This window comes from Heterocephalus glaber, unplaced genomic scaffold (genome assembly GCF_053883595.1).
Source record: "Heterocephalus glaber isolate CG9 unplaced genomic scaffold, H.glaber_assembly_v1.0 deba00001451, whole genome shotgun sequence".
NCBI classification, from domain to species: Eukaryota; Metazoa; Chordata; class Mammalia; order Rodentia; family Bathyergidae; genus Heterocephalus; species Heterocephalus glaber.
Window position 1 is genome coordinate 1,653,252 of NW_028258301.1, and position 24,711 is coordinate 1,677,962.

The 24,711-nt window shown below is 35.3% G+C and overlaps 1 protein-coding gene and 1 pseudogene across 8 annotated transcripts in view; one reads left to right on the forward strand and one right to left on the reverse strand.

Annotated features, from left to right (window-relative positions):
- Nucleotides 1–24,711, forward strand: part of Eps15 (epidermal growth factor receptor pathway substrate 15) — a 156,326-nt gene that overhangs the window by 32,838 nt on the left and 98,777 nt on the right. For 5 of the 8 annotated variants that reach the window (XM_021247936.2, XM_021247937.2, XM_021247934.2 and 2 more), the window contains exons 2-6: nucleotides 4,476–4,544; nucleotides 9,892–9,933; nucleotides 12,837–12,926; nucleotides 13,791–13,838; nucleotides 17,052–17,147. In XM_021247936.2, coding sequence (XP_021103595.1) covers nucleotides 4,476–4,544; nucleotides 9,892–9,933; nucleotides 12,837–12,926; nucleotides 13,791–13,838; nucleotides 17,052–17,147 — 345 coding nt within the window. The remainder of the gene's footprint in view (nucleotides 1–4,475; nucleotides 4,545–9,891; nucleotides 9,934–12,836; nucleotides 12,927–13,790; nucleotides 13,839–17,051; nucleotides 17,148–24,711) is intronic. The other 3 variants (XM_087214734.1, XM_021247931.2, XM_087214733.1) reach the window with 1 other exon arrangement.
- Nucleotides 22,845–23,662, reverse strand: LOC110346599 (cyclin-dependent kinase 1 pseudogene; annotated as a pseudogene).

Consider the following 24,711-nt stretch of genomic DNA (forward strand, 5'->3'; position numbering starts at 1 on the left):
GTACAGTTTTTTTATGTTAACAGACCAGAGCTTTGAATGCCGGGAGATGTGGAGTTTGCCATATAGGAAAAAAAGCAGGGGCACACATATGCAGTGTCAGATTTTCTATGGTCATGGGGAGGGAGGGGCCCTATGCTGACCTAATTGAGGAGGACTGCAGAAGAGCAGAGTCATCCAGACAGGGTGAAGGCCATATCTGAAGCTTGGTGAAGTCAAAGCGAATATCTCCTGGGCTGCCTTGGGGTACATGATGTAGCCTGGCTGGCTGCAAGACACTTGGGGATGCTGAGAAAGGTAAATAAAAAGTACTTCTTGGGAATGTTGGTACCTTCCTTGTGTGCTCTCTCAGATTGAACCCAGGGCTTGTATATTATATCAAGTGGTTTATCACTGAGCCACATCCCCAGCCCCTTAACTTGCCTTTTAAAGAAGCAGTATTTGATTACTGATTCTTCTTGGTTTTGCTATCCTGTTACCTGTAAAAATTTCTTTTTATTTTTGGTCTCATTTGCTCAAGACTTTTATTTTTTCCCTGAATGAGCTACTCTGATTTGTATAAACATCAGTGTGACGGAGCTATTAATCCAAGCTATTCTGTGCTATTAAGCACCCCGCCCCATTGGGTGACATGAGTAATGTTTGAGGGTTTTCCCTTTCTCCCATTTCATAAGTCATTATTGTTTAAATGGTGAGTGAACTTGGTGTGGTGGGACACACCTCTAATCCCACTATTTGGGAGACTGGCAAGAGGGTCACAAGGTTGAGGTCAGTATCTCAAAATAAAAAAGACAGTCTATAGCTCAGTGTAACAAGTACTTGCCTACCATATGCAAGGCCCTGGGCTGATTGATTCTTAGATTGGGGAAAAAAATCATTGATAAGAATTTTTATTAGCAAAGTCATTGCTGTTTTGGGAATAAGTAATAGTTCAATTAATAAATAAGTAAAAATTACATTTTCTCAGTTCATTTTAAGAAATTGATTTACCTTGAGCTGGCTACAGTGGCATGCACCTGTAGTCCAGTTACTTGAGAGGCTGATTCTGGGCCAGCCTGGGCAAGTAGTAGTTTTTCACAGGGTGGGGGGTGGTGAAGGGGGGTAGATAGATTTAGGAAATGTTTATTTTTAATTATACTGGAGATAAAAAGTAGAGTTGTATGAATTTATTTTTTGATCACATTGAATTTGATTTCACAAAAACTAGTCCATTATTCTGAGTTTCTGGTGTGCTCTGTTTAGCTGGAGTTTTTTGTTTTTTTGGTACTGGGATTCAAACTCAGGACCTTGTGCTTGCAAGGCAGGGTTATGATCTGTTTATGATCTGTTTGTACCCATTGTTTTACAGTGGCATCCAGTTGTACTGTCTTTTCAAAATTCTTTCTGTATTCTACTTGAAGTTCCTCTTTGATCTCATTTTTGATCATTTTCAAAGTATATATATATAAATTTTTTTTTTTTTGGTACTGGGGATCGAACTTGGGACCTTGCGCTTGTGAGGCAGGCGGCAGAACCACTGAGCTAAATCCCCAGCCCAAAGTAAATATATATTTTAAAATTTAAATTTTGAAAACTCTAGTACTGTATTTAACAATATTCCTAGGTCTTAACATCTGAGAATGCTACCAATTTTAATGGTTTGTTATGAAGTAAACATGAACTGTTAGCGTGCTTACAAAATGGAGTGTTACAACTTTTACTAGACTGTAAACTTTTTTTTTTTTAGAGACAGGGTCTGTCTATGTGCAGTAGTTTAGGTTGGCCTTGAACTCACATGTAGCACAGGCTGGCCTCGAGCTCACTGCAATTCTCCTGTCTCAGCCTCCTGAGTGATGACATTACAGGTGTGCGCCACCATGCCCAGCTAGACTGTAAGCTTTTTTGAAGGCAGGAGCCCTATCTGATTATTGTAATCCCTGACACCTAAACCTATTATTATGTACCTAGAAGCGATCTGGTATACATTAAATTATTAAATGAGTTGTGACTTAACAGAGCTAAAGGGTAATAGTCTGCATTCTGTAAGTGAATTGCTTGCATTCTTAGTGTGCCTCTCACCCTAGCTGTGTAGGTAAGGACTGCTCGCCTAAAAGGCTTTCATTTTCTTCCTCCTATTTCTTCCACCCTAGCTTCAGAGTTGTTCTTTCTGTGGTTCTCAGTTATTGGCTTTCTCTTGACCACAGTTTGTGATTTCTGTTTTTCTTGTCAGTTTGGATTACTTGATCATTGTTGCACCTTTTAATTTTCATTTTGTCTTTTGCTTATTGTTTTTTTCCTGTTTTCCTTTATATTATAAAGTTTGCAAGTCTTTCTTAGACATCGCAAATCTGTCACTATACACTACACATTATAAGCGTGTATAAAAGCATAGGTCCTTGGTTGTGTTCATTTAGTACTTTTGCCTTAGGAGTTGCAGTTCCATTAAAGGGGTGATAGTGTAGTTGAGAAGGAGGAGTTGAAAATCTGTATGGATTAGTCCCCCTTCTGGTTTTTCAGCTCTTTTGAAAATAGAATATTAGAAGGCAGAATTCTCAGTGGATGAGATTTCATATTAATATGTCAGAAATAATTTTATGGCAAATTACAAAAAGTTATGTGCATTATAACACCCTTATAAAGTTGTTTACTAGTGGGCTGGGGATTTAGCTCAGTGGTTCTGCCGCTTGCCTCACAAGTTAGATCCCAGGTACCAAAACAAACAAACAAACAAAAAATGTTTACTAATACTGAACTGTTACTCATTTTCTTAAATTTTGAGAGACAGAAAAACTACAAGTGACTTATTTAAAGGAAGATTCTTTTGTCTTTTACTACCAAGGCTCTATGTCTGTTTGCTTGTACAGTATTTTTTCTATCTAAATTGCTGTTTTTCTCTCTACTTCACAGTGATCTTCTGCACAACATTTTTTTTGGGAAGTTGCAAAAAGTAGTTCAGAGAAGTGCTATGTACCCTTTATCCAGTTGTCCCTAATTGTAACATCTTGTGCAACTACAGTGCAGTAGCAAATCCAGGGAAGTTGAATTGGTACAACTTACAGATCTAGGCTGGGATGTAGCACAGTGGCACTGCGCCTGCCTGGCAAGCACAAAGTCCTGAGTTTGAACCCCAGTACCGGAAAAAAAGAAAAAAGATTGATGTTTTAGGGGTTGTCTCTATTTTCATCTTTTCCCACATTGTTATGTAACCATTTACAATAAGACTGAAACATTTAAAATTTCAGTTTGTGTGTTAAAGATGTTAGACTTTAATCCTCACATGATTGATCATCTCCCCCCTGTATAACTCTCCTAAAACTGACATCAAAGCAACTCTTGACATTACTACCTGGTGAATTTTCCCAGTAATTAGGACTTATTTATTTATTTTTACTACTTAATATACTTTGGTGTTAAATTTTCTTATATGTTAACTTTTGCTAAGTTGTGCTGCAGTAAGAAGCAATACCAGTAGCTTACAGTAAGAAAGATTTATTTGTTGTCCACATTATAGAGTCCCAAGGAGTTAGCTGTGCTTCTCCTCTGCAGTTCTTTTTATTTTAGGGTCTAAGACTGGAGGGCCAGTCTCTATTTGTGACACAGTGTTCTGTTGACAAAGAGAAAGGAGTAAGAGCTGGCAAAAACAAATAGTAGCTGTTAAAGATTCATCCCTGTTGATCAAAGTAAGTCGTATGGCCAAGCCTCACACTGGAGCACTACATGTCACCTTCATTCAGACTATGTAGTAAATAGCAGTTGACTACTTAGAGGAAAATTTTTGTACCTTTATGAATATTTAACCTGTCACAACTGATAATGGATAAAATTTCTTTAAAATTATAGTAACAGAATTTCAAAAGGTCACCTTGACTTTGACAACTGTAGTTTAAATGTTTCCTTTGAGAAATTTAGTTGCTAAAAGATATGCAGTCATCCATCAAAGTTTATATGTTTTGTATACTGATCACATTTTTGAATTTTTATTTTCCCTATATTGTAAATAACTTTCATTATCATAAGTAGAACATGCTTATTATAAAAATGTTTTCAGAGACATGTGGAGTAATACAAAAATGTAAAAAAGATTTATAATTCATTATCCAGAGGTAATCACTGTGATCACTTTTGCAAATATTTTTTGTGTTTTCATTTGTGATTTTTCTTTAAATCTAAAAAGTAATCCTAAAAAAAATATAAAAAAGTAATCCTATTTATAGTTCAACAACAACAACAGAAGTCAGTTTTACTGTGACACATGAAAAATACTCTTTGGCCATCTTGCTTGATAAATGACTTGGAGATTTGGACGACTTTCCATTCTTACTTAGCTGTTATCACTCTAGTATAGTTACCAGCACAGTGTATACTTTAGAACACTTTGGTAAACTGATACCATCTCATATATGTGTTTATGCAGTAACCAATGAATCTGTATGTGATGTGATGAATAAGGTACAGTTTGGAACCCAGAATTTGTTAATATGTATGAATTTTTTTCCCAGGTACTAAAAATTCAATTAAAGTTAACTCTTCATTATGGAGGAAACCTTTCATTTGCTTTCTCTAGCAAGGTATTTATGCCCTTGTCTATAAGTAGATAACTATGTAATTTTTTATTCAAACTGGAACATTTTTTAGAATGAAAGGAGTACTATAAATATTTTAAATTATATACTTTTTTTTCAGTACTGGAAATTGAACCCAGGGCCTTTACACTGAGCTGTATCCTCAGCCCTTTTTAAATTTGAGACAGAATCTCACTATGTCACTAAATCACCCAGACTGGGCTCAAACTAGGGATCTTTCTGCTTCAGCCTTGCAGAGTATGGGTATCACAGGTATTCACTACCGTGCCCAGCTGTACACTTTTGGGAGTATTTCTATTTTTGACAGCTAATATGGTTTTTATCCCATTGATAGATCAATAAAATAGTTCTGTTCAAGTTTTGTTTTCAAAGTGAAATTTACTAAAAAAATTTTTTTTCTAAAACATTTTGTATGATATAAAAAATCTTTATAGGAAAATTATGAGAAAAGGAAAAAATGGAAACAAAGTCTTTGTAAATAGGGAAGGGTGGAGGGGTGAAGGGCGCACAGGTAATGGGGAAAAAAAAAAGAACCCAAGTATATCATGTACAGGTACAAGCACCCAATGATAAATGTAAATGTATTGTATACCTAAAATGTACCAATAAAAGAATTTAAGAAAAAAAAAATCTTTATAGAGCTGGGGATTTAGCTCAGTGGTGCCGCCACCTACCCCGCAAGCACAAGGTCCCAAGTTCAATCCCTGATACCAAAAAAAAAAAAAAAATCTTTACAGGGGTTGTAATTGAATATTAAGAACAAATTAATTATTCTTGGTAATTACCATGTTTTATAACATCAGTTTCTTAGCTAATGGTGTGTCACAGCTAATTTTCTGAACAATATAATTATTTTCTAATATAATTTTATTAGTTTTGATTTTTATAAAATTGCAGATTATTTCAGAGTTGCATTTTATATTTTGTAATTATTAACGTTTATTATTGACTTTCTCTGTAGAGTAATATTTTTTATTGTCAATTTACTTTGTATTTGTGCTACTGTTCCCAATAGGCTCAGGAAGAATTTTGCTAAGTGGAGTATGTTCTGAATTTTTAATAGAAAATTATGAATTTGTCAGCTACAGTATTTTCACATTCAGTGTCTCTTTACTTTTGTCAAAGGTATTCTCTTTGATATTTTATGACAGATCTTGTCAAATAAGTTAGCCCTATTTATGATTTTTTTACGTGTTCTTCCAAATTTAGATATTGCAAAATTGTAGGTCTTCTGTAATTTTATTCCTTTCTAGTACAGAATAAAATTTTATCCCGTTTAAAATAGGAAGACTCTAGATTCAAACTCTTACAATTCATGACAAAGTATAATTATAGAATTTCAAAATTAAATCTTCTGTATTGAGATCTCATCATTTAATTTTAGTTTTTCTTTTGCTTTTGAAGTGTCTTATCAAACCTTTTTTTAAAAATAAAATTGGTCTTTTGCTGAGTTTCAAAACCTTAAGGTTATTTTTAAGCTTTAGTCATTGAACTTTTAAGTTTTGATGAAGGATTTATAGCTGGTTTTGAACAATATACAACCAATTTTGAAGGTCTTGTTTTTCAGAAGATTTGCTGCTGAGATACTTAGGCTAGATTTATAAAGTAGCTTTTTGGGGGACAGGGGCAAAGATTTCACCTTCTGAAGAGTCAGACAGGAAAGATGGAATTGTCACTAGCTCCCTTTCAGATTTTATCATCTGTTCAAGTGATGAAAGCACTTAAACACTACTAGCTGATACCTTGGTCAGAAGCTATATATATATATATATATATATATATATATAGAAGGTCAGGGGGAGAAAGAAACAATTGGACTAAACCTAGCCTGCTTTGCTTTAATGTCTTTTAGTGTATTAATAATAGTTCATTTTAAAAAATGAGAAATATGAGTCAAATGGTTAACCTAGACAAGATGCTGGGACAGCAGACTGTAAGCCTGGTGAAACCAAGGCAAATAGGAAGCAGCATGTAATGCAGGGTGGAAAGGACCTGAGCTTATATCCTGATTTTACTATTTAAAAGCTTGGACAAATAGCCTCTCTTAGATTAGATGTCTTGGTTATGATATTTCAGAGAAGTAGAAACATCAGGGTATGTGTGCTTGTACACACATATTACGGTCTGAGTCATGGAAGAACACACATAGAATATATGTTGATATACTGTGTAAATGTATTCTGTAATAATACTGTAATAGGTATTCTGAGTATGTGTATTTCTAACTATGCTCTTCTCCTTCACCCACTTAGTAAGTCCTGTCAAATCTATCTTAAAAACTTTTCTTCAAACCATACCCTTCTTTTCTGCCAATCACTATGTTCAGATCCTCAGCTGGACCATTAAATTACTTTCTAAGTAGCTCCCTATTTTCTGCTTCTACTTTTCATATGTCACCTCAATAGTAAGAACTAATGCCAAGTTAATAACTCTTGAATTTGTCCCCCTTTCCATCCTCATTTTCTTTGCTTTTACCATGGCAGATAAGGCTCTTCATAAATTGTCATCTACAAAATGTCATAATCCTATGTCCTGTCAGAACTTCTTGCTATTCTTTATAGAGCTAACTGAACTTTTTGTTAATTGGATGCCTTTGTACATGCTATTATCTCGGGGTAGAATTACCCTCACCCTATCACCTCCATACCTTAAGTTTTTGTTCTAATGTCATCCATGAAACTTTCTTAGATTCCCTTTCTGGTCCAGAACATTTTTTTTTTTTTTAAAAAAAAAACAACTTTGTTATCAAACACACACACATACAAAACTTAAAACCATTCAAAGAATAACAATGCAAGGGGGAAAAAAACTACAATAATATTCAGATACAGTAGAACTCAATCAAAACAAAACTGAAAAGCACTTCAGCATTTTTCCATGTAACTTAAAAAAGCATCTCAAGCACCAACAAGACACCGGAGGATGTGATTTGTTTCAGAAAGATCCCCAAAACCAACACTGAACAAATAGTGGTCTGGAAAAAAACTCCAGTTAGCTAGCAGACTCCACATAAGCCAAGCTTCTCCCTAATTTAAATTTCGATACAGTCATATGACACATGATGGAAATATAATCCGAGAAATATGTTATGAGGCAGTTTCATCTGTGTGTATCCTTAATTACATGTTCAGTTTCTCACGATAGAAAAACTATTTGGTATTTACATATATGTGTCCTATTTATTTCACTTAAGAGGATGGCCTCAATATGCATCCACTTTTAGCTATAAATGTCTCTAGTTTCTTGTTCTTTATGGCTGAGTAGTACTCCATTTTATTAAAAAACCACATCTTCTTTATCCAGTTTCCAGTTAATGGGCACTTGGGCTGTTTCCAAGCTTTCGCTATTACGAATGTGCCGCTATAAACATGGGTGCACATATATCGCTGTGGTATGATTCTTTGAATTCTTTTGGGAAGATACCCAGCAGGGGGATAGCTGGGTCGAATGGGACCTCTAAGCTTAGTTCTTTGAGGTATCTCGATACTGATTTCCACAGTGGTTGCACCAGTGGAGAAGGGTTCCTTTCTCCCCACACCCCCACCAGCATTTGTTATTGGATGATTTCTTAATAGCAGCCATTCTTTCTGGGGTGAGGTGAAATCTCAGTGTTGTTTTCATCTACATCTCTCGAATAACCAGTGATGTTGAACATTTTTTCATATATTTCATATATATATTTTCATATATATATTACTTCTTTGTCTGAGAAATGTCTGTTCATTTCAGATGCCCATTTTTGAATTGGGTCTTTGAATTTGGGGGGTCTGATTTTTTTCAATTCTTTATATATTCTAGATAGTAGACCTTTGTCTAAGGTACAGTTGCTGAAAATTTTTTCCCATATTGTAGACTGTCTTTTAGCACTGTTGATGGTTTCTCTTGCAGTGCAGAAGCTTTTTAATAAGATGAGATCCCAATTGTTGATTCTTGTGCATGTTCCCATGCCACTGAGGTTTTGTTCATAAAGTCTTTACCTATACTAGTGTCTTCAAGAGTTCTACCTAACTTATCTTCCAGCAAATTTAGTATTTCTGTCTTAATATTTAAATCTTTAATCCACTTTGATCTTAGTTTAGTGCATGGTGATAGCTATGAGTCTAGTTTTAATCCTTGGCAGGTTGAAATCCAGTTTTTCCAACACCATTTATTAAATAGGCTATCTTTCCTCCAGTGAGGATGGTTGGCTCCTTTGTCAAAGATGAGGTGGCTGAGTATGTCTGTAGTTGTTTCTGCATCTCCTAATCTATTCCACTGATCTTCGGGTCTGTTTCTTTGCCAGTACCACACTGTTTTATCACAGTAGCTTTGTAGTATAGTTTCAAGTTGGGGATTGTGATACCCCAGCCATATCTCTGTTGCCTAAAATTTCTTTTGCTGTTCTAGGTCTCTTCTAGTTCCAAATGAATTTTTGGATTGTTTTCTCTAGTTCTGTGAAGTATATTGTTGGAATTTCAATCGGCATTGCATTAAACCTATATAATAGTTTTGGAAGTATGGCCATTTTCAGGACATTCTTAAACATATGTGTACAGGCAAACTTGAGCCTTCAGACATCGATACTCCAAAGCTGCCTTTCAGTTGAGATGTTTTCATGAGCTGACCACAGAACCCTATGAACTGTGTTGTGAGTTGAATGGCACTGCCTGTCTATGTGCAAGCTGGTCATATCTGATGACATCGATATCAACTTTTTGTACTGTTTATTCATTCATTTAAGTTTTACTTATATTGACTTATTTTTTATAGTTTTGTGGGTTGAACCCACAGTCTTGTGCATGTTAAGCAAGTGCTATACAACTGAACTACATTCTCAATCCCTCAATTATTTATTGAAGTGGTTTTTGGACTGAATTCATAGGTACTTTTAGCACTTGAGAGGATGATGAGTGATTGGGATTTTGGGGCTCTCAACTGGCTTTAAGTAAAACATTTCATCTCAAATTTGTCATATGTTGGATGGGAAAAAAGAGTAGAATTTTGTATGAGAAAAAGTTATGGTATCAGAAATAATTTTAAGATTCCTGTTTTATCTCGTCTGCTTGATGCTTTGTAACTTGTGTGACTATCTTTATTCGTTCTCCCTCTTGTCCCCCAAAGAAGAAATAAATCTAAACTTCTTGAAATCAAGTGTATTTTACCTTATTCATCTTTGTTTCTCAAATATCTTTTTTTTTTTTGGTACCAGGAATTGAACTCAGGTCCTCGGCGCTTGCACAGCAGACAGAGAAACCACTGAGCTAAATCCCCGGCCCCTCAAATATCTTTTGATTGTTTCAATATAGTAATAGAAGTTACTGGATAGAATATAATTATTATTTGTTTATTTTAGTTATCAAGTGGGAATCCAGTTTATGAAAAGTACTATAGACAGGTAAGAGTTTTGTTTCATTATTCCTAATTTGAACATAAAATATACTGTCATCTGTGTATTGTGTGCATGTAGAATACCAGCTAGCTGGATAAATTTGATATATCTTTCTTTCAGCTTCTTGTGTTTTAGCCTCCTACTTTGAGTATTCAGTGCTTTTGACAAGCTTCCAGAAAAATAAAGGAAAATATCTGTGTTAAAAATCTATACATTAGATATATTCATTCAGATATAAATATCAAAATAATTTATAAGCCAAATAGAAATGACCTCTATCATTTTAAAGAGTTACTAAAAGTGTACTTTTTACAAACTGAAAACCATGGCTCTCATACAAATCTAAAGTGAATATAGAGGCTGAGGCTGTGACTAAGTGATAGAGCACGTGTTTAGGAGCCCTGGTGTGATCCTTAGGGTGTGATCCCTAGAACCACACAAATGCATAGAAAAGAATCAAGGATTTTTATTTAACTCATTAATTATTACAGAAACCAATCAAATGAAAATATAAGTTACAGAGATTAATATTTCACCAGACAAAATTCATTTGGATTGGTATGGCAGGGATCATTTGCATTGCTAATACTTTTGTAATTTAGTATCCCTACTGAGTATAAAATAGTCTTTTCAGTACAAAGTTAATCAAGGGTTTATTCTGTAGATCAAAAAATCTCCTGAGGGTAGTATAGACAATCTCATTTGCTCATTTCCAAATATTAGATCATTTTTTCTAAAAGCCTCCTTACCTTGTAATCATGATCACAGAAGAAGCTGATCTCATATTTGGCTTGACTGTCTACATAGCTGCAGCAAATAGTAAATAACCATTATAGGCTTCCTTGGTCTTGACTTGGAAATCTAGAGCCATACATTATTTAGCAATGTCTAAGGCCAGAGAATTAATTTCTGCCTGAAAATTTTTTAGAATCTAACTGTATTTTTATTTTTTAATTTATATTTATATTTTAAGAGCTAGGGTCTTGGTTTGTTGTCCAGACTGGCCTAGAACTCCTGGGCGCAAGCATTCTTCCTGGTTTAGCCTCACAAGTAGCTGTGACTAAATGTGTACACCACCACACTCAGCTTGATCGTACATTTTTAAAGCTTCTATTATTTGTTCCTTTATCTTGAAGCTAGGATCTAAACCTTAGACATTCTCTCTGCCATATTTCCACCAGCCATACATACAAATTAGAAATTACTTCCTCTTAAATTTTTCCAGATATCTAAGGTTCCTAGCCTGGTTCTAAGTGACTTTGCTTACTACTTATAAGGCTGGGACCTTATAGACCAGATACAAGGCCACTTTTTTTAAAAGGGATTTGTAGATACTGGCTTCACATAAAATCAATGTTCTTTAATAACAGCTTGTTCTGTCTAAAAAGGCCAAATATGGCTTTGCTTTACACAATTGATTTATCCAATTATATCCTTTAAAAAGCAGAATAAATTGTTATTGATGCTTTGTAATAACTGTATTGCCATAAAAAGTAAAAGCATTATGTTTTGGATTTTTTTCTTTTTTGGTATCAGGGATTGAACTCAGGACCTTGCATTTGCCAGGCAGGCGCCAGAACCACTGAGCTAAATCCCCGGCCCTGATTTTGGATTTTGATGGGCCAGTGAGAATCAGATACCATTGAAAACTATTTCATTCAGCTCACAAAGACAGCGCCTACTAAGTTGAGGATTTCTTACCTCACAGTTGAAGATTAAGCTGTTCTTTTTTGCTAAGTACCTGGTTTATCCCATTTTCTAGCACTTGAAAGAAAGGGTTTCTTTTTTGCTTTGGTGAGATTGAACTAAAATACTTTGCAGATGTTTATAATACACTTAATCTTTTAACTAAACTGGAAACACACCTATTTCACAAATATCCTAGTATAATGTTACATTTCCCATGACTTAAACATTTACTTTTCTTTTTTTTTTTTGGTACCGGGGATTGAACTCGGGCCCTTGCGCTTGTGCAGCAGGCGGTGAAACCACTGAGCTAAATCCCTGGCCCTAGTTTTCATTATTTATGAACAGAACTTTAGGAAGTCTTTACAAAAAATGAGTCATATTTTGGGAAGTATTTTTCTGTTTTTGGTGACCTTATTCCATCTTAATGGAAAGTTCCCATCAGTTAAAATGATGTGTTTCCTTTAATTTTTCTTTAGAATTTAGAATTTCAAAGTTGTTTCTTAAAGTTTATCATTGAATTAGTGCCGGTTTTAGAGTTGATATTGCTTTGATATTTTTTCAAGTGCTACAGTGTTTCAGAGTAGACATTAAAGCAATTGAGGATCTGAAATTGAAGAGGGAGATAATATATGTGGCTATTCCTATTTGCCAAGAAATCTTCAGGAAATGCTTCCTTTTCTCTCTTATTGCCATACGTTTATTGGGGTTTAAATAACAACCAGGGCTGGGGATTTAGCTCAGTGGCACCGTGCCAGCCTCAGAAGCGCAAGGTCCTGAGTTTGATCCCAGGTACCAAAATAAATAAATAACCATAAAAATTTGGAATCAGGGGCAGGAGATTTAGCTCAGTGGTTTCACCACCTGCTGTGCAAGCGCAAGGACCCGAGTTCGATCTCCGGTACAAAAAAAATAATAATAATTGGAATCAGAAAATAGATGATGATGTTCTGATTCTACTAGTTTGCTTTTACTTACTCTGAGCTTCAGTTTTCATTTTTTATAGTAGCCATGATAAAAAGCACTTTCAAATTGTGGCTGTTGGCTAGTTGGTGCTTTACCCAGACGGCTTTCTGCATATGTTTTTGTCCTCGTTAGCCAAAGGATTCTTGTTCCTTTTCTTTAAAAAATGAGTTCCCAAATCACAGATATAGAAGGCAGATAAATGGTAGTAATTTTCCCTTTGTGTTTTGTTGTAAGATTACAGTTTGTATCTTTTTCAGGTTGATACAGGCAATACTGGAAGGGTGTTGGCTTCAGATGCTGCTGCTTTCCTGAAAAAATCAGGGCTTCCAGACTTGATACTTGGAAAGGTAGCATTTGTTTATTGTAAATAAATTATAATGCATGTGTGGAACCATGGGTGAACTAGATGCAAATTTAGAAAGAGACCATCAAGAAATTAGAACCGAGTTATAAAAGCAATGGAATGGGACAATTTGTGATATAGTGATTTACCCTCTGGAAGAGTAAAGTGGTGTTCAGATTTTTAGAAACAAATTACTTTTGAGGAGGATGAAATGAGGAAGTAATAGTACAGTATACAGTATTTGGTTATTATGGAGAGTTACAGTGAAGACTGGGAACCTTGCCACCCACTCAAAAAAGTTGGCTCTATCCCTGCTTCCTCTATATAACTGTCTCTGTTTAATGGGTGATGAATAGAGAAGGGGGTTGGGAGGCTTTGAAAAGAGAACAAAGAGATGGAAAGCCCCTCCTGTCAAATCTTTATCATATTGATATAGAGTCAAAATCCTGAAAATAATCTCTATTAACAACTTAATTATTCACAAATAAACATTAACATCTCAACTTGCCCATAGGAAATAATATCTTAATAAAGATCTAAAATCAAATATAGAATATTTTAGCAGAAAAGACCATTTGATTTAGAGTTAAAACCTGGGTTTGTGAAAAAGGCATTTTATCGGAAGTTGAAACTTACATTTCATTTCTTTCCCTGGTATCTTAAATGTTCTTGAGCCAAGTCCTTTTTGACCTTATAGGGGCTTAGTATCTTTGTGAAGAGTTGCACCAAATTATTTTTAAGGGTTCTTTTCACTTTTAATTCCATTATTCTTTGATCTGATTATCAGAGAACATGAGGCTATAAAGTACAGGGATTTAATTAATCTTTAAGATGATTTCTGTTAAAAATATGGCTCTCTAATTTTCAGATTTGGGATTTAGCTGACACAGATGGCAAAGGCATCCTGAACAAACAGGTACGATTCAGAGATTCATTTGAAAAAGCTTTTTGAATGAGTTGAAATTAAGAATACCAGTTTTTTGGGGGGGTTTTGGTACTGGGGATTGAAATCAGAACCTTGTGCTTGCAGGGCAGGTGGCGGAACCACTGAACTAAATCCCTGGCCCAAGAATACCAGTTTTTTATTTTTTAAGATAAGAACTGATTTTTATCAACATTAGGGTTTTGTAAGAGCAGGTATTGTAACACTGAAAATTTTTCCAACAACTAAGCATTAAAATACCTAATTCCTATCAGGAGGAAGATTTCTCAAAAAACTAAAACTAGAGGTTCCATTTGACCCAGCTATTCCCTTTCTTGGTATCTTCATGAAAGAATTGAAAACATCATACCACAGCGATATATGAACACCCATGTTTATAGTGACACAGTTTGTGATAGCTAAATCTTGGAAACAGCCCAAATGCCCATCAACTGATGAATGGATAAAGAGGATGTGGTTTTTTTAATGCAGTGGAGTACTACTCTGCCATAAAGAAGGATGAGCTTCAGACATTTATAGCTAAATGGATGCTCCTTGAGACCATACTCTTAAGTGAAATAAATCGAACACATGTGCTTAAATACCACATTGTTTCTCTGTTGTGAGAAGCTGAAAGTGGAAATAAGGATGAAAATGTGTAATAGATATTGGGAAATGGGAAGAAAATGTTCAGATGGGAAGGGGAACAAGGGAGGAGGAAGGGAGAAAGGAAGGAAGAGACAAGAAAAAAAGTGAAAATAGAAGGAAAAAATGGAAACAAAGCTTTTGTACACGGGGAGGAGAAGGATTTGAGGAGAGGAGGGGAATGGGAAAAAAAAGGTAGGCAGTATCATGTACAGGTGCAAATTCCCTATGATGAGTACTATCATTATGTATGTCTAAAATGTACCAATAAATGTTTTGCTATTAAAAAAATAAATAAAATACCTAATTCCTAAAGGTTAGTGTTAGTTTGGTGACATTGTTCTCCTGAGTTTTTTCTGTCCTACAGCAAGACTTTGCCTTGTGTATCCTATTAAATTTCTTGGGTATAGAAGGTTTTAAGTAAATGTTGATTTTTATTACTAAGTGTTAATTCTTGCCTGGTACATTTAAAAGGAATCTCTTGGCTAAATAAATTTTTTGAATATTCTGGTCTGCATCCTACCTCTGACATATAAACAACAACAACAAAAAATTTTACAATCAGAGGTAAACTCTAGACCCGAAAAACTCTAGACCAGAAATATATGAGTGTTGTTAAGGCTACTTTGAATTTCATCTGTGACTTTGATGATTTGCTTGTAGGGATGAATTTTGCTAAATCCTGATACTTTTGCTTGATACTTTTGCTTAGCACTATCATTTAAAGCTAATTTCCCCCTATGGGTCTGGCTAAAGCCACATCAGATATAGGAAAGGAATGGGAAAAATTAGATGACAGAGTCAGAATATCTAATTTCTGAACTCAGATTTCAGGGTTGGGTTGTAGTCCTCATTCAAGCCTGTGGGTAGAAGAGGCAGTTCAGTACATTGGAGATGTAGGCAAAAGAAGTTTGTATGGGCACCCAGGTGCTGTGCTCCATTGTGTATATGATCACATTTTCTTTATCCATTCATCTGTTGGTGGATACAGCAGATTCCAAGCTTTAACTGTTATGAATTGTGCTGCTGTACACAAAGGTATGTATGTGTATATGATGTCTTTAACTTTTGGGAAGATACCTAGTAGGGGAATGAGGGATTGAATGAAATTTCTGTTTTTATTTTTTTTGAGGAATCTCCATACCGATTTCTGTAGTGACTGCACTAGTACATTCCCAACAAGAATGTAGAAGGGTTCCTTTTTCCCCACAGCCTTGCCAGCATTTGTTATTTTTTTATTTCTTGATGATAGCCATTCTTTCTGGAGTAAGATGGAATCTCAGTGTTTTTTTTAATTTGCATTTCTCTAATGACCAGCAATGTTGAACCTTTTTTTATGTATTTATTGGTCATTTATTTATTGGTACTACTTCTTCTGAGAAGTGTCTATTCATTTCAGATATATATAAAATTTTGTTTTGTTTTTTGAGGCAGGGTCTCATTATATAGTTCAGGCTGGCCTTGAACTCACTATGTAGTCCAAGCTGGCCTCAACCTCACAGTGATCCTCTTGCTTCAGCTTTCTGAGGGCTAGGATTACAGGCATGTGCCACTACACCTCGCTAAGTTGCTAATTTTTGATTTGGTCCTTTATTTGGGGTGGTCTAAACTTTTTTGAGTTCTTTGTGTATTCCAGTTGTTAGTCCTCTGTCTGAGGAATAGCTGACAAAGATTTTTTTCCCCATTTTGTAGTTGTCTTTTCGACCTCTGTTGGTTGTTTCCTTTGTGAAGAAGCTTTTTTTTTGGTACCAGGGATTGAACTCGGGTCCTTGCGCTTGCGCAGCAGGCGGCGAAACCACTGAGCCAAATCCCTGGCCCTGAAGAAGCTTTTTAATTTGATAAGATCCCACTTGTTGACCCCCCCCCCCCGGCACCCCGGTACCAGGGATTGAACTCAGGACCTTGTGCTTGCAAGGCAGGCTCAGCACCTCTGAGCTAAATCCCCGGCCCTTCATTTGTTGATTCTTAGTGTTATTTCTTGTAGAATTAGAGTTCTGTTTAAAAAAAGTCCTTGCTGGGCTGGGGATTTAGCTCAGTGGTTCCACTGCCTGCCTTGCAGGCACAAGGTCCTGAGTTTGATCCCCAGTACCAAAAAAAAAAGTCCTTGCCTATGATTTTGACTTCGAGAGTTTTACCTATTTTATTGTTCAACAAATTGTTTCTGTTTTAATATTCAGGTCTTTGATCCATTTTGATTTTAGTTTAGTTCATGCTAAGAGATATAGGTCTAGTTTCAAATCTTCTGCGTGTGTATAGCCAGTTTTCCCAACACCATTTTTTAAAGAGGCTGTCTTTTCTCTAGCATATGTTTTGGCCCCTTTGTCCAAGATCAGATCACTGAATATATCTGTATCCTCTGTCCTGTTCCATTGATTCATATGTCTGTTTCTGTGCTTGTACTGAATTTTAAAACAAGTGTTTTTGAAGCAAATGTGCTCTTATATTTGTTGTTACATAAAAACTAAAGTAATTCTGAATTATTTTTATATTTTTAGTTATAAGTGTGTGGTAGCAAAGTAGGGAGGTAGAGAATGCTTTTACATTCATACATTTCTTTCTCAGGAATTCTTTGTTGCTTTGCGTCTTGTGGCTTGTGCCCAGAATGGACTGGAGGTTTCACTGAATAGCTTGAACCTGGCCGTTCCTCCACCAAGATTTGTAAGAAATGCTTTTGGATGTAAATTGTATTTAATTTTTAAAAAATGATACCACATTATTTGAAATTAAAATTAATGTTTAAAAAAATTTCTCCCTTTAACCTCTATGACTCAGCTGCATGGTTTTCTTTTTGTCTAATACTGTCATTAGCTTCTTGTATATCTTTCAGAGTTATTATTTGTTTATATGAAGAAATGTAAGCGTTTTCCTCATTTTCTGTTAATTGTAGCACACTGTGCACAGATTTCATACCATTTAAAAATAATGTAGTAAGGGTGGAGGGGGTGAAGGGAGGGCTAGGAATGGGGAAAAAATAAGAACCAAGATGCATTATGTAAAAGTACAATTCTCAATGAGAAATGTAATTGTGTTGTATACCTAAAATGTACCAATAAAAGAATTAACAACAACAACAACAAAAAACCCCAAAACAAAACAAATAATGTAGTAAGCTAGGCATGGTGGTGCACTCCTGTAATTCCAGCACTTGAGAGGCTGAGGCAGGAGGATTGCCATGAATTTAAGGCCAGGCTAGGCTCCATAGTGAGTTCAAGGCCTGCCCAAACTCTATAGTGAGACTGTCTCAAAAAAAGTAGTATGGTTTAGAGATCTTTAATATGTCATAAAACCTTCCTCTTGTTTTTTAATGATTGCCTAGTGTTTCTTTGTTTATATTTATCGTAATTTAACTTTCTATTGATAACCTTTGATTGCTTCTAATTTTTTATTAAAAAATACTCTAATGAATAATAGCCATACATATGTCATTTTGCATTTATAGGAATATATTTATATGTATAAATACCCAGAAATGGAGTAGCTGTTTCAAAAGTTTTTGCCCTTGTAATTCACATGTATATTGTCAACTTGCCTTCCCTGGTGGTTACTGGTTCACATTTCTGCCAACAATGAGTTGAAATGCCTGTTTCTTCTCACTTTGGTAGTATTCTGATGTCAGACTTTTAGATCCTTGTCAATGTGGTGACAGCTGGTATGTAATTATGATTTGTTCTTTTGATTTTATGGAGTGATGTTGAATAGCTTTTCTTATACTTATGATCCATTTATATTGCCTTTTATGTGAATGTTTAATGATAGCTTGTGCCTATTTTTGGGTTGTTTCTCATACATATTTTGATATCTTTCTGAATTTTTCTGTTCTTAATCATTGATCTATGTATTCATGTAGTGGTTCTACATTGTTTTAATTATTATTTGGTAAATGTTTGTATGTGATAGGGCTTGTCTACCCTTCCCCACTCTTTTTCTCAGAAATTCAGTGGCTCTTTTTTTGTTTGTTTATTATTGTGCTGATGATCAAACCAAGGGCCTTGCACATGCCAGGCAAGTGCTGTACCATTGGGCCACACCCCCAATCCTTTGTGTTTGTTTGTTTGTTTTATCATTTCACTAACTAGGAATGATTTATTGTCAAATGCATGTGGATTACATGGAGAATACCAAAATTTGGAGACATGAGGCATTTTAATCCATATTAGTATGACCCAGTTAGTATGGGAGATTAAGACCTAAAGACTGCATTTGTCATCCAGTTCATGGGGCTTCAAATTGATGTTGACTAGTCAAAAATGTAGCATTTTGGGTTCATCTGGAAAACTGATCTTTTTTATGTTCTGAGCTACTTCCATTAGTGCTTGTGCATGAGGAGTATTTTAAATCAGAAGCCAAAAAGTATTTCTAAAACTGCTCAGATTCTAGCAAGCTTTAAAGATGAAGCAAATGCTCTGCTTCCCTTTTGGATCCTGGAATCAGGGAACACATTTCATGAACACATTTATATTTTCTTGCACATAAAAACATTTGTCATGACACCTGAACCATTAAGACAAGTGGCTATGTTCAGTTAGGAAATTTATTTTTCCTCTTGTAAAGAATGCATTAAGATATAATCATTCTTGTGATTTTATAGTTCACAGCATTTTTATAGCATAGGAAACTTCTATTGATATAGCGTATGCTATTTAATTACTATAAAGCTCTTTTCACATATAAATAAGTACTAATAATCATTAGCAAATAAATTCTCCAAGTACATTCTGCTTTTGTTACTGCATTATTTCCTTAACAGAAAAGTATAGCATGGTTTGAAATCATTTCTCAAGGGAAAGAATAACTACCTATAGAAAAATGTATTACAGATTTCTATTCCTGACTGGTAAAAATTAGGTACCAAAAACAGTATAAACATTCCTTCAAAGTTTAAGTCCTTTGAAAAGTCAATAGACACATAATACATTTATATTAGTATCATTATACACACTAATATTAGAAGCTGCAGTAAAAACAATTACTACAGGCAATTTTAAATAGATTTTAAAGGAGGAAATTAATATACATTATGAATGATTTTTAAGTAAAATTGAGGGGTTTAAAAAAATTATCTAATCATTGTCCTGGTTCTTAACAGCTATATTAATTGGGACTCTGAGGTTTAAATGACAGAAACCCAACTTAAACTAGGTTAAAGGGTGATTTAAAAAAGAAAACCACACACACACACAACTCATGCGCCAAAGGAGATGTCAGGTGGCTCACAAATTTTAAAATCAGTCGTACAGGAGCCAGGACCCCAAGGACATCATGCCCCAGAAATCTCATCTCGGTTGGCTCTGGTGGAGATGTTGCTCAAGCTGTCATCATCCCAGCTTAATGTCGGCAGGGCCCTCATGGGTCTTGTGAATTCATTTGCCTACCCTTTGGATCAGATCTTACTGCTGGGTTACTGTACACTGGACTGAACAAGTAGAGACCCAGAACTAAGGACCCCTCAGGATCACATGCAGTAGTGGAGAGTTCCCAAACACATGGGAATACTACCTAAGTGGATAAGAAAACCAGATGAACTGAAAACTGAATTGTACCTTGGAGAGCTTGCTCAACATTGAGGCAGGCATTTTTATTAATCTGTTCACAAAAGAATTCTATGTTCTATGAAAGCTCACTGATTCCAGTTTGAATATAGCTACTATTTAAACATAATTTGAAATGGGCCTATTATGAACTATATCTTGCTAAAGAACTACAAAGCTTGCTCCATCCAATAGCTTCCAAGTCTCTTCAAGCACTTTAAAATATTTAACTAATTAAAATTTATTTTAGCTTTTAATCTAAGTCGCCAGGAGAATTTTTATTATTTTATTAACTCTTCTAAAATGATTATTTTAGAACTTTTTATATGTAATGCTTATATACATAGGAATATTTTATTATATATTTTGTACTAACTGCTCTACATCTTTACTAATGTATTTAAATTTTAAAAAAGAAAAAACTCAAAAAAGGATGGTTAACATTTAAGATTTTCAGTATAGTGCTGTGCTCAAGAGCATAAAGGTCTTGGGGCCGGGGATTTAGCTCAGTGGTTCTGGCGCCTGCCTTGCAAGCAGAAGGATCCGAGTTCGATCCCCAGTACCAAGAAAAAAAAAAAAGAACATAAAGGTCTCACACTGATGACTATATATAATACATAGCCCACTCCTCCTCCCTCTGAAGAATAGACTGAAATAGAATTAAAATATTGCATTATGCTATGGAGTTTTAAGACAAATTAGATACATGTCCAAAGTCATCAAATTCACCATCAACTGATAACAAGCTTCATTATGATCAATTGGGAAGCTTTTAAAAAAATATTGCTGGGGGCTGGGGATTTAGCTCAGTGGTTCCCTGCCTGCCTCACAAGTGCAAGGCCCTGAGTTTGATCCTCGGTACTGGAAAATAAATAAATAAATAAAATAAAAATATTCCTGGGATGCACTACCCAATTTCCAAATCAGAATTGTTTAGGGTAGTGCCAGAGGTAGCTCTCAGGTGTTTCTGGCACACTACACTTTTAAAAATCAATGGCCTAGTCATTTTAAAATTAATCAGAGCCCCCACAACACAAAAATATGCATGAGGTAAGTACCTGATTCAGTAACTTTATACCAAGTCATTGAAATTGACATATTTTACAGAACTACATAAATATTTGGAGCAAGATCAAAAGTAGGTGAAACATTATAGCAATGTTAGTGTTCTACCATCTGTCTCTTTGCCTTGGCCTACCAAAATAGTTCTAAATGGATGCCTTACTGATGTTTTAGACAAGTAGACTCCACTGAGTGAAGTTCCCTCTACCATATTTTAAGGCCCCAAACATTTGTTTATCTCATATTTGTGTTACTGAAACAAGAGTATATATAAGACACACTGATGTATTCTACTCTAGTGGTTAATGCTGTTTAAGATAGGTTAATGGTTAACGTAGATTCTGAACCACTGAAGAGTTGCAGTTTGAAAAAGCTCTAGTTCAATGTCTCACTTCCTACGTAAAGAAACACAAGCGTGTAGATATGCATGCTACTGCACCAAATGAAATCTTTTGTGGGACATTTTCATTTCCCAAATTCCTACCATGGAATCTTAACAACTCTCCCTAATATGACCCTAAATGGTTTCCATCTGTAGGCTCTGCATTCTTCTACATCGAGTTGACTTACCCTACTAATTCCTAGAACAAGGTAACCAACTGCCAACTGTTCCATCACCAAAGAAAGGGACTCACCCTTTCAACTACAAGTGCAAAAATTTTAAGACAAGGATAAGATAGATCACTTACTGCAGATTCAAACTAACAGGTGTAAGAACCAATAACATAGGAATGCAGATTCAAGCCATAGGTAACAAGGAAAAAAAATAAAAAATTAGGCCAGTAAAACAATAGCTACATCCTAAAACAGTAATAAAACTATTTTTATACACAATTCTGTTGGCTATAGCAAAAATTTAAACTAGGGTGCTCATAGGTAAGAATTACAATAAAGCAATTCTCAGAGCTAGTGATTTTAGCTAAATATTTGTGTATTAGAACTTTTGTAGAAGGTTGCTAATAAACCGCATGTCAGAATTTGTAAGTAAAGTCAGACCTGAAAGCCAAGATAAGCATCTCCTGCATAGCTGTTACTTCTGGCCAAAGCATAAGAATTCACTTAGACAAATAGCTTTCATAATGTACCTAAAAATAGGAGGGTTCATAAATTTTCAAAACTCTTCTTCCCCACTGTGGACAGCCCTTGATCTTAGACTGTAAAACTTAGCAAACTTTGGCATGCACTAATGTTAGTTTTATAAGTTACTGAAAACCCCTATAAATTTAGCATTATTTCTCAGATCTGTATAGCACTCTCATCCTGAATGCTTAAGCATTTAGGTCACAAATAGAAATACCAGTTAAAAAATGTTCATCTTTAAGCAGGCTGTATAGTTACCACATGGCAAGAAACAGACCAGAAAATGTAAACATTCAGAGCATAAAAATACTTCAAAGTATTACAAAACTTGAACTTAGCACACTTACCTAAATTTCAGTACTTCCAACTATAGGAAAATATAACTGCTGTAAAGACTGAGATGATCTAAACTAGCTCAAAATTTCCCCAGTGTCTGACACCAATATTAGATTTATAGTTTTATTATAGTGACAAATAATTGTCACAGTGAGATCTACACACATATACAGAATTATAAATTTATATGGAACAATATTTACATTTTTAAGTTATATTCTTGAAAAAGTGAAGTACAGTTTCAGTTTTACAACAAAGAAGAAAAATATAGAAGACAAAAATAGAATCAACAGTAAAAATACAACTATTCATCCTGGATTATAATGTATGCAAACTTTTTGTCAGAAAGCTACATCTTCTTAACCTGATTGTCCAGATCATCAAAATATGGATGATTCAGTGCCATTTTGCCAGAAATTCGTTTAGCAGGATCATAGACTAACATTTTCTGAAAATCCTGAAGAGTTGATCAATTTCTGAATCCCCATGGAAAAGTGGTTTCTTAGTTGCCAATTCTGCAAAAATGGTGCCTATACTCCAAATGTCAACTGGAGTATAGTAATGAGCTGACCCCAGCAACACCTCTGGAGATCTATACCAGAGTGTTACTACTTCATGTGTATATACTCTAATAGGTATCCCAAAAGCTCTAGCAAGGCCAAAGTCAGCCAGTTTAATTGTTCCTTTGTCATCAACAGATTTTGAGGTTTTAAGTCTCTGTGAAGAACTCTTCTTGAGTGACAAAAGACAATATACCCTGAAGGATCTGGTACAGATAACTCTTAACAAGTGATGAATCCATGAACTGCCCAGCAGGGATAGAATCCAAGTATTTCTTGAGATCCATGGAAAGGAATTTGAAAATGAGATATAATCTGGAATCCTGCATAAGCACATCTTGAAGACTGACTATATTTGGATGATGAAGTTCTTTTAATAGAGAAATTTCCCAAATTGCAGTACTAGGAACCCCTTCCTCTTCACTTTCTAGTCTGATTTTCTTCATGGCTACCACTTGACCTGTAGTTTTGTGTCTACCCTTATATACAACTCCATAAGTACCTTCTCCAATTTTCTCTATTTTGGTGTAGTCTTCCATGGTTGTTCACCAGGTTTGATAGATCCTTGCCTGCATCTCTCCTTGCAGGACCTCCCAGGGCCAGCTTCTGAAGTCAAGTGCCTTGTGTTTGTTTTTAAACTTACTATTTTAGAACTATTAAGAATTTAACATAAGTTTGGCACAGTGGCATATGCCTATAATTTTAGCTACTTAGGTGGAGGCAGGGGCATCACAAATTCAAGGCCGTCCTGGACAACTTTATGAAACTCTGTCAGTAAATGAAAAGGACTGGGGATGTAGCTTGGTGATAGAGTTCTTAGCTAATGTGTATGAGGCCCTAGATTCAGTCCTCAATACTGGGAAAAAAATTTAAATTTCAGAAATATCTGCAATTCTGTGTTTAGGCTTCGTATTAGAGGGCTAATAAAGGGATTTGTTTTCTAGCTATATTATTAAAAGATTTTTCAAATATATTCATTTGTGTATTTAGTCAGATAAATGTAATAACTTAGGCATATTGTTAATAGGCATACTTGTAACTTGTAATTTGGATTGTTTTCCCAGTCTGCTTTTCTTAAATAACATTGGGAAAAAAATCGTCAGTTAATAGGACTCTAATAAATGTTTTTGTTACACTGGATGTGGTGGTGCATACTCATAATCCGAGTACTCAGAAGGCTGAGGCAAGAAGATCCTAGGTTCAAGGCCAGCCTGGGCTACATAGCAAGTTCAAGGCCAACCTGGCCTGTGTAGTGAGGCCTTGTCTCAAAACAAACAAACAGACAAGCAAAAGGAAAAAACCCCAATCAATCAGTATTTTTGTTAACTTTCAGATAGCCTCAATCTCAATTGTAGTAAGAATTCTTCTGTCATACTTACATATTTTATTTTATTTTGTTTTGTTTTGGTACCAGGGATCGAACTTGGGTCTTTCCCCTTGCGAGGCAGGCTGCGGAACCACTGAGCTAAATCCTCGGCCCTCTTTGTTGTTCGTTGTTGTTGTTTTTTTTTGGTACCAGGGATGGAACTCTGGTCCTTGTGCTTGAGCGGCAGGTGGCGGAGCCACTGAGCTAAATCCCCGGCCCCATACTTACATATTTTAGTTAGTGCTCTACAGTGATTTATGTGGCTATATGAAATTGTTTTTGTTTCAGCA